This window comes from Austrofundulus limnaeus, unplaced genomic scaffold, assembly GCF_001266775.1.
Source record: "Austrofundulus limnaeus strain Quisiro unplaced genomic scaffold, Austrofundulus_limnaeus-1.0 Scaffold143, whole genome shotgun sequence".
In the NCBI taxonomy this organism is placed as follows: Eukaryota; Metazoa; Chordata; class Actinopteri; order Cyprinodontiformes; family Rivulidae; genus Austrofundulus; species Austrofundulus limnaeus.
In genome coordinates this window covers 438924-447322 of record NW_013952545.1, presented here as the reverse complement: position 1 = coordinate 447322, position 8399 = coordinate 438924, and the positions used below count along the sequence as shown (strand labels likewise).

At 38.8% G+C, this 8399-nt stretch overlaps 1 protein-coding gene across 1 annotated transcript in view; it reads left to right on the top strand.

Moving 5' to 3' along the window:
- The window catches only part of myom3 (myomesin 3), a gene marked incomplete in the record, with an annotated part of 80254 nt that overhangs the window by 39253 nt on the left and 32602 nt on the right, over nucleotides 1–8399 (top strand). The window contains 3 exon segments of the mRNA XM_014016339.1: nucleotides 2249–2448; nucleotides 3684–3737; nucleotides 7258–7385. Of these exon segments, the coding sequence (XP_013871793.1) occupies nucleotides 2249–2448; nucleotides 3684–3737; nucleotides 7258–7385 (382 nt within the window).

Genomic DNA, 8399 nt, shown 5'->3' with positions numbered 1-8399 from the left:
AAAACAGTAAAAAAGTAACATGTAAATTATGTGCAAAAATATATTATCAGTTGGAACTAAGTTGGAGAAATAAACATGAAGGTGAATTAAATTATAAAACGTGAGGTAAAGCTCTCTTTTTTATTTACTTGGCACATTTTTAATTGAATTTATTTATTGGTCCATTTATATATTTCTACTTTTTTTCTAGTTATGTCAGTGTCGGTCCTCCATACTGCAGAACTTGGTAATTTAATGTCTGAATCAGGTGTGTTGGAGCAGGGAAAAACAGAAAACCTGCTGGGCTGCGGCCCTGGAGGACCAGGATTGCCCACCCCTGTTTTAGCTCTTTTGAAAATTCATATCAGTTTTAAACCAGATGTTAGAGTCAGAGCGTTTATAGGAGATATTTTTACCAGAAAATTACATATTTTTAACCATAATTGTCTTAACAAGATAACAATTGACTAATTTTTATCTTGATAAACAGCTTTTTGTGTGTGTGTTTTATAAAGTTTTATAAAATTGTCAACATTCAAAAAATGTAAAGATATTTCCTTCAGGTGAAGAGAGCCAACCAAGCTGAGTTTGTGTTTTTCTTTACAAAAAACAACCCACACTTAATTAAAATGTCATAATGAAAGTTGTTTAATTGTCTGTGAAATGATTATTTATCCAAGTGTGACTTTAATTAAACAAAGTTAGTAAATTCATTACAGTTTGTTTTATCACTTGATTAATCTGCGTTTATCATCAAATGTTTATATTTTTCATCTTTTTTTGTGCAGATTTATAGATCTAATCAGTTTAGGTTCGTGATCTATCAGCTTATTTTATCTGGTTTTAATTGATTATTGAACCAGATGAGTGAGTGTTTTGGTCAGATAACTGTGTTTATACTTTAAAGGCAAACTGACATCGATTTGGTCTTCATTAAAATCACATTTTAAACCCATTTTATGTAATTTTCGATGTTGCGCATCAACAACAGGCTGACGGTGAGACAACACCACTGAATATTTTCTCTTTTTATATTTATTTATTTTTTTATTTATTTATTTATTTTGGCGGGCTGCTGGTGAGATAATTGGATTGTATCGGAAACTGCAAGATCCATTTGGCAAAGTTCAAATGAGATGGATGGTCTACATCCTAATTATCAGACCTGAGCTCTGCATTAACATCTGAGTCAAAGACTCCCTGAAGAGTCCAGGTGCTGCCCTTATCACCCACAATAATCAATCAGGATTGTCCTGTTGCACACGCGTGTGTGTTTCACGATCAATGTGTGAAAATACTGGGTTCATGCCTCTTAGATCAACATCAGTTTTGAAGAACTTTTAGTTTATTTTTGTGTTCTCTTCTGATCATGTTCAGTAGTCATTGTAGAAGATAGAGCTCCTGGATGTCAGCAGGTAAAAGACGAGGACAGGAAGCTGTGAGATCCGTCCCAGTTCCCTAGCAACCCCGCTTGTGGTTTGAAACTTGTACTCCTTTATGTATTTGTTTACCACAAGTGGTAAAAAGTGCTGTATAATCTGAAGCCAGTGTTCAGTGTTTGGACTCTTATTATTTTCACGAGTTGATCTCATGAGTTGATCTCTCACAGTCATCGACCTTGACAGCGAACGCGCTGACTTCGCTGTGTTGTGTGGGTTGAAATGTTTTAGAGTTAGCTTTAAATAAATAATAAAAAAAATGCATGTGTGCAGAATGTGAACGTCATGTTGTGGGTTTTTGTTATGTGAATAATAATTCTAGCATTCACACTGTTTTCATGTTTTGCAATTCAGATATTTAACCTTTTATATCAAAATATTCACCTCGTTCAGGCGATGGGTGTGACTTTTGTGTGGGTTTTTGTATCTTTTTTCATATTTTTATGCTATTCTTAGCTTTTTAATACTTGTAACCTTCARTTTCCTGTGATCAAGATGTGCATTTGCTACTTTTAATTTTAGCTACCTTTTTGTTAAGTTTATCTTGTTCACCTTTTAGCATTTACGTAGGTATTTTGCTACTTTTGCAAATCATTTAGATGCATTTAGCTCTGATCTAGCATTCCTTGGCTTTTAACTTGCGTTTTGCTTCTTTTAGTTCCAGATCTTAGCTTTAATTTAGCTTTAGCAGCTTCTTCAGCAGATTTCAGCACTCACATTGCATTTTTTTCAGAAACATCAGTTTCTCTGCTTCAGATGTATTTATATATATATTTTTTACTGTTGCCTAAATGCTTCTGCACTTGTTGATTTGTCTCTTTCTCTGTCAGATGTGTCCTTGGTCAGGGTGAGTGGGTGCGCTGCAATGCTCGTATTCAGAAACCGTGCCACTTCCCGGTGTTTGGCCTAGAGGAGGGAACCTTGTACCAGTTCAGAGTCCGTGCCGTGAACCAAGCCGGAGCAGGACGACCCTCTAAAGCCACGGAGCCCGTTCTTACTTTTGACACTCTGGAACACACCAGGACGATGGGTAACGCCTTAAACACAGCTTTGCATGACTAGAACAACAAAAATAACATTAAAGTTGTTTTTTCTGCTTGATTTGCTGTATAGAAGTTATTTTTATACATTATTCAATATAGATATTCTTTTTTTGCCTTTCTTGGGTGGCAAAAAGAAAGCATAAAAGGATCCACTTCAATAAACAACCAGCACATAATTCACTGATCATTTGGTAAATGAAATGTAGTTTTAAAAACTCAACATGCAGTGTGTTTTTGTTTTTTGTTAGAAAGTGTTTCAAACCAGCAGCTTTTATTTTCGTTCCTCCATTAAATGTGTTTGGACGATGACAGAGGCAGATACCGGTGCAGGCTGACCTGCTGTGTCAGTCTGCTTTGTTTCTTCTTTTCTTTAAAGATGCAAGAACCATATTCAACAAAAGCGTTGACAGAAAAAAATATCCCGTCTGTTTCATCATTACAGCTCCTGCTGACAATGTAAAAGTCCAGTGGAGAACAAGAAAAGACTTAAACTTCAAAGTCTGCAAGTCTGTATTTTTATTGTTTTGCATTCTTGCGAAAGTAAACATGTAGCTGTGTAAAACCATACGCAGCTCTTTTTGACTTTATGACTCATAATGAAACTTGGATGAAACCTTTTCTTTACTTTTTTATATTTAGTCCTTTTTCCTTGACATCTGCAGCGTCCTGCAAACAGCAACATGTTTGTGACTCTGTCCTGCTGTTTGCCTCAGTTGCCCTGTTTCACCTGCAGAGACTTCATCATGGCCAGAAAAAAGAGAGAAATAAAAATAAAAATCAGACGCAGCCGTGCAGGTTTAGATCTCATCTCGTGCAGTTGTCCCTGCGACCGCTTCCTAATGACATCATTGAGTGCAAAGCTTTGTTTCTTCAAAGATTACCTTTAGAGCTGCTCGGTTCAGTCAGATCCCAGGTACAGTGCAGGGGTGAGATTGATGAATGGGATGTGAGTAAGAGCGAGGACAGATGGACTGCGGACAGATGCTGTGGATCATTAAACACAGAWGAAGGACAGACACAAGGCTGGCTCGCCTCCGCCCCCCGCCCCCTCCTCTCCATCCTGCCGTGTCGCTCTCACTCGCCTCTTTGCGTCTGGCTGCTTCTGGAACATTTGCAAAACAATAAAAATATAAAAAAAAMCTGTCATTACGGTTTCTCATTTAACTTTTTTCCCCTCTTTTCTGTCTATATTCCTTCATCTCATGTTTCTGTCCTCTCTCAGTGRTCAGAGTGGATGGAGGAAGGACCATTACCATTACAAAAGATGAACTAGAAGGTGAGAGTGCTTTTCTTTTTTTTTTCCTGTTTTTTACAGAGCATTTATGTTTTATTGGAACCTGTGCCGCCRCCGCCTCCTCGCCTGTAGGTTGCTCCGGGCTTTTGGCTTTAATGCATCTTCATATTATGCTTAACAATGAGCTCCAGTAATTGTATGGCTGAAGATATGGGCATTTGCTCCATTTGAAGCAGTGAAAAGAATGAAAAGTTCCCCGTGGTGTCCCGGTAAATGCACATAATGGCCTGAGGTAGAATAAATGCCCATGAAGGGAGCTGATAACCTTGACAATGTAACTCACAGACTGAGATGGGCAACGGTTGGAGGGGGGAGGAGGAATGTGTGTTGGAGGGGGCCAACAGAAATTAGATGTAGTCCAGACAGTGCAACCTTTTTTATCTGTTCTACGATGGAGGTTTGGCCTAGGAAGAAAACACCAATGGGTCAAAAAAATGTGGTAATTAAATTACTTTATTACCTCCGCCAAGGGCGAGGTAATGTTTTCGGTCACGTCTGTCTGTCGGTCTGTCATTCTGTCTGTGGACAACATTACTCAAAAACTTGTGGACGGATTGTCATGACATTTTTACCACATGTGGGTACTGGGCCAAGTAACATACCTTTAAATTTTGGTGATGTTCTGGATCACGATGTGGATACAGGGTTTATTTTTTGTCTTTCTTTTAACACTCTGAGATCGGCAAAGCTGTGATGCTTTCACAGGGCGTGGGTTTCAAAGTGTCCAGCAGGTGGCACTGTAGTATTGGTGTGCCCCTTTGTAACTCTATTGCAGGATGGGGGAAATTGGTCTTGGCGGAGGTTTGCACTCTCCGAGTGCTTCTAGTTTTGATTTTTTTAATTGAATTGAATTAGCTTTATTGTCATTCACACACAACATCAAAGATGCAATGCAGAACAAAATTGCGGTTAAGAACACCCGTTCGAAGAAAGACACACATAACAAACCTGGGGGAACGGATGGCCAGGTCTTGTGCAACACGGTCCCGCTACCTTTTGCAGCTTGGAAAATAAAACACCCAATGGGATAGATGAGTTTAAAAAGTTGCTCTGATCCTGTATTTACTCATAAACACAGAATCAAATGCACAAAAAAATGGCTCGCAAGAGCAGACAGCTAAGGAGGGGAGGGGGCTGGGGATCAAACACATGGTACAGGGTGAGATGCATTGGAGCCAGTGACGTTTCAGGTTAATACTCTGTGCTGGAACCAATCAAAGACCCCCCAGAGTCCAAAACCAGTTCTTATCAACCAAAGCTCAGTTAACCAGAGTTCAGTTCTCTGTCACCTCCACTGTGGCTTTAGGACTGGTCCACCCATGGATGATATGGGGGAGGAAATGGGTGAATCGAGCCTTTGTTCACGTGTCATCCAGGGAAGTTTTTATCACTGTCAACCGTCCAAGGTCAGCAGCTGCAGGGATCCGAAAGATAAACATAATTGTTTTGGGAAAAGCAGCCTTGATTTTCTTGCTGCTTTAAAGTCTGTAACTGTATATCTGTAATGGCAAAAAAAATGCCAAATGTTTTGAATTTCATCACCTCCTCGCCTCTATTTCTGTCTGAAACTTCACCCAGGTGTAATACTATACTACATCTCATGGGTACGCAGCTGAGCTTTGATTCTCATCAGAATCACATTCAGTTTGCGACTTATATCCCCCAACATCTGAGTCTGTGTGTTTCCTGTACGGGAGATTCCATCCAAGGTTCCTGACAGCTTCTCAGAGGCCCGGACTGCTGTCAGTATTGCTTTCATTTTCCGATAAACCAGAACTCCTCCACAGCCGATCAGCAGGAATCCGGTTATCATGAATCCAAATATGTACAAATCTTCCACGTCTTCAATGGAAAGCGGYGCCAAACAGATCAGGTTCCAGCCCCAGGAACCAGTGACCTGACCAGCCGCCAACATTCCACTGGGACAGCTGCGCTCCCCATGCTCCAATCTCAGTGTGGAGAAAATAGTGTCGATTACAAATGTATTTTTCAGTAACACAACTTTGCCTGTCAATGAAGAGAAACGGGGCAGAGCCATTTATTTGATTGGCTGTTCCTTTACCTAGAAAAATTAATCATGTACAGATATCAAATTAYGCCTAAAGGTGCAATGAATACAATGGGTATGCAGGTCCAACCCACAGATGCTGATTGACAGATGAAGTCATTTTGCTGAGAAGTGTCATTATGAAACAAATAAGCCATTGGAAAAAACACTATTATGAAATAAAATGACTGTGGAAAGGACATTTTGGAATAAAAACTGCTGGAGTTACATAAAAATGCCTCAAAAATTATTTCTGTTATTGGGAAAAAAAATTTCACTGTGAAAAAATGTTTCAAAAACAATAAGCACATTTTTACAGCAGAATGAAAAATGTTCAGAATAATGACCTTAGAATTTTATATGCATTCATTTATTTCATGTCACTCTATAGATTTATCTATTATGTATTCATAAAGATACTGAATTCATAATGTTTTATTTATGTATTAATTTATTTATTTGTGTGTTTATTTATTTATTTGTGAACATTTTGATGTTCCATAATGTTAGATTTTTTTTAGGTCCAGTTGACCATGGCAGTCATCTTGAATTGGGTTTATCCCAAAGTTTATCAGTTGTAGATGAAGGTTTCATTAAAATCTGTCTGGTGGATCATAAGATATTTTGCTAACAGACAGATACATAAACACAGACATGTGCAAAAACATTATTATTCAACTTTACTTTTTATAAGCTGGCAATAATGATGGAAATATGAGTGAAAGTCCATTTTTTCTCGTTTTCAAATCTTTCAATTTGTTCTTCTCATGTCAGAAAAATAAAATGAACTTTTTACATAAAATAACAAAAGTTTTTAAAAGTTTATGATCTCTTTAGTATGCCGAGGTTCTAAAAGAACAATATCAGCAAATTTTATTGTGTGCCTTTTTTTGTCGCTGCAGCAATTATTCTCCACAAAGGCAAGTATATAAAATGGAGCCACGCTGATTACAACACACACACACACACACACACACACACACACACNCACACACACACACACACACACACACACACACACACACACACACACACACACAGGAGCATGCTGCCTCTAACAGATCAGCGTTTTTCCAAGTGGCTTCTCTTCTTCTGCAGTAAAAGTTCTTTTCTGGTTGGTTCTGCGGTTCTGTTGACTCTACAGGGAAACAAGCAGAAAACCTGCAGAAGCAGAACAGTTTGTGCTAGACCCAAAGCCTTGCATCGTCCTTGATCTGCAGCGTCGGTGAACACGTGCTGATCCCAGCCAGCTGATCTCATCTGGTGCACTTGGCATGAAAAGAACTGAGGTTAAACCGGGGCAGAAAGGTCCTGAGTTTCTCCCTCCCTCCTGAACAAGGAAATAACAAGACATGAAGATGCCCTATAACTCAGCCAGCACTTTCTGGATTCCACTTTCATTCTCATTGACCTTCTTCTTTTCTTCATCCTCCTCCTCCTCTCGTTGCTCTGCAGGTCAGGTCAGAGCTCCTTTCCCTCCCACAAACGTGCACGCCTGCGAGGTGAGCGACACCTACGTGGTGCTGAGCTGGACCGAGCCCGAACCCAGAGGCAGGGAGCCGCTGACCTTCTACGTGGAGAGGGTCAGTCCTTACTCCCACACACAAAAACACTCAAACACAAACACACCTCCTTACAAATACATACAGAACACATTAAACCAACTCTGATAACCTCAGATTATTGTAATTATCACCAAACGTTTTATCCGAACAGAAATCTCTTTCATCGTTTTCACTTGAAACTATAAAAATCTGCTTTAAGTTGTTTTAAATTGGATTACTCCTGATACTTTCCTGCTAAAAACATGTTTGACTCTTCACGATGCTAAATTTTGAACCTGAATAGAAGGTCTGAGTTGATGGTTCTTTTTAACAAACAAGCCGGAAACCAATAATTTAGCAAGTTTTTCATGGATGTAAAGCAGTCCTAATGCTTTGTAGACTGGCTGAATCTTATGAGCTAAACAAATCGTTTTGTTTCTGCAAAGGTCTGCGGCTCATACAAGCCTGCAGCACCAGTCAGACAGCAGAAMAATGTCCTGCACAACAGAGCGATAGCGTGGACTTGAATCAGAGCCCACCAAGAAAAAATAACTTTGCAGTCTACTGAATCAGTTCTACAAACTGTGTCTGTATGGAGGACCAAAACTGACATAATTACAATTAAAAGCAGAAATATATGAATGGACCAATAAGTACATAAATACATTTTAAAATGCACCAATTAAATTAAAAAAGGTGAACTTTATCTCATGTTTTATAATTTCACTGACCTTTATATTTATTTTCCCAGCTTAGTTCTAATAAATTATATATTTTAGCTCATAATTTACAATTTTTTGCTTTCCTTTTACGTGTAGATGTGAGTTTAAAATAAAGTCAAGGAGGAAAACACTTATCTGTGCCTTTGTTTTAAACTAAACTTTAAACTTTAGGCCAAACTGAGGGAGCACAAGCATAAACAATCATACTTCCTGCTCCTTCCTGTCTGCTAACCAATAGAGGAGCTGACTCAAGAAGGACCGCCCACTTTATTTACATATGGAGGCAGACAGAAATGCATAATATAGAGACATAGATGTATAAAAGCAACAC